Source organism: Aptenodytes forsteri, unplaced genomic scaffold (genome assembly GCF_000699145.1).
Source record: "Aptenodytes forsteri isolate BGI_AS27 unplaced genomic scaffold, ASM69914v1 Scaffold310, whole genome shotgun sequence".
NCBI classification, from domain to species: domain Eukaryota; kingdom Metazoa; phylum Chordata; class Aves; order Sphenisciformes; family Spheniscidae; genus Aptenodytes; species Aptenodytes forsteri.
Genome location: NW_008795680.1, coordinates 24014 through 24578, shown reverse-complemented (window position 1 = coordinate 24578; position 565 = coordinate 24014). Strand labels below are relative to the sequence as shown.

Here is a 565-nt window from a genome sequence, read left to right as displayed (position 1 = left end):
TTTTTTGGGGGGCCGGGGAGGGAGAAACGGTAAACGATGGGAATTTGTCTCCCCGCTCTCTTCCAGGACGGCAAGCTGAGCAAGGAGGAGATCGTGGAGAAGTACGACTTGTTCGTGGGGAGCCAGGCCACGGACTTCGGGGAGGCCTTGGTGCGGCACGACGAATTTTGAGAGCTGTACAGAGAAAGCCGTTTCTTAAATAATTTATTTTTTACAGTTTCTGGGATTACCGTGAGAAACATTTTTCGCTACAGAGACTGTTATTTCAGGCGATGAGGTGAAACAAACAAACGAAAAGTCTCTCTTCCCGTCCTTTTATTTTTCGTTTTCTCTTCTTCCTCCTTCCCGAAGGGACGGGGGACGCGCTGTTCCGAAACCCGCCCCTCGCTGCGGCTGGGCTTTGGGGGGGGGGTTGGATTGTATTTTTCTTTAAATTTTTTTTTTTTGGTTAGGTTTGCCCCCCGGTTTATCGTCTCGGCCGGTTCTCTTTCTTTTTCGTATTCCTTTCGGCTCCGCGCGAGGTGAAGAGACGCCTGCCCTGGCGAGCTGGGGGCGGGGGGCGCTG

General features: G+C 52.4%; 1 protein-coding gene across 1 annotated transcript in view; it reads left to right on the top strand.

Annotated features, from left to right (window-relative positions):
* CALU (calumenin) overlaps positions 1-312 on the top strand; it is a 14740-nt gene extending 14428 nt beyond the window's left edge. The window contains exon 6 of the mRNA XM_009282656.2: positions 67-312. Within this exon, the coding sequence (XP_009280931.2) occupies positions 67-171 (105 nt within the window). The 3' untranslated portion in view covers positions 172-312. The remainder of the gene's footprint in view (positions 1-66) is intronic.
* Positions 313-565: the final 253 nt, after the last annotated feature.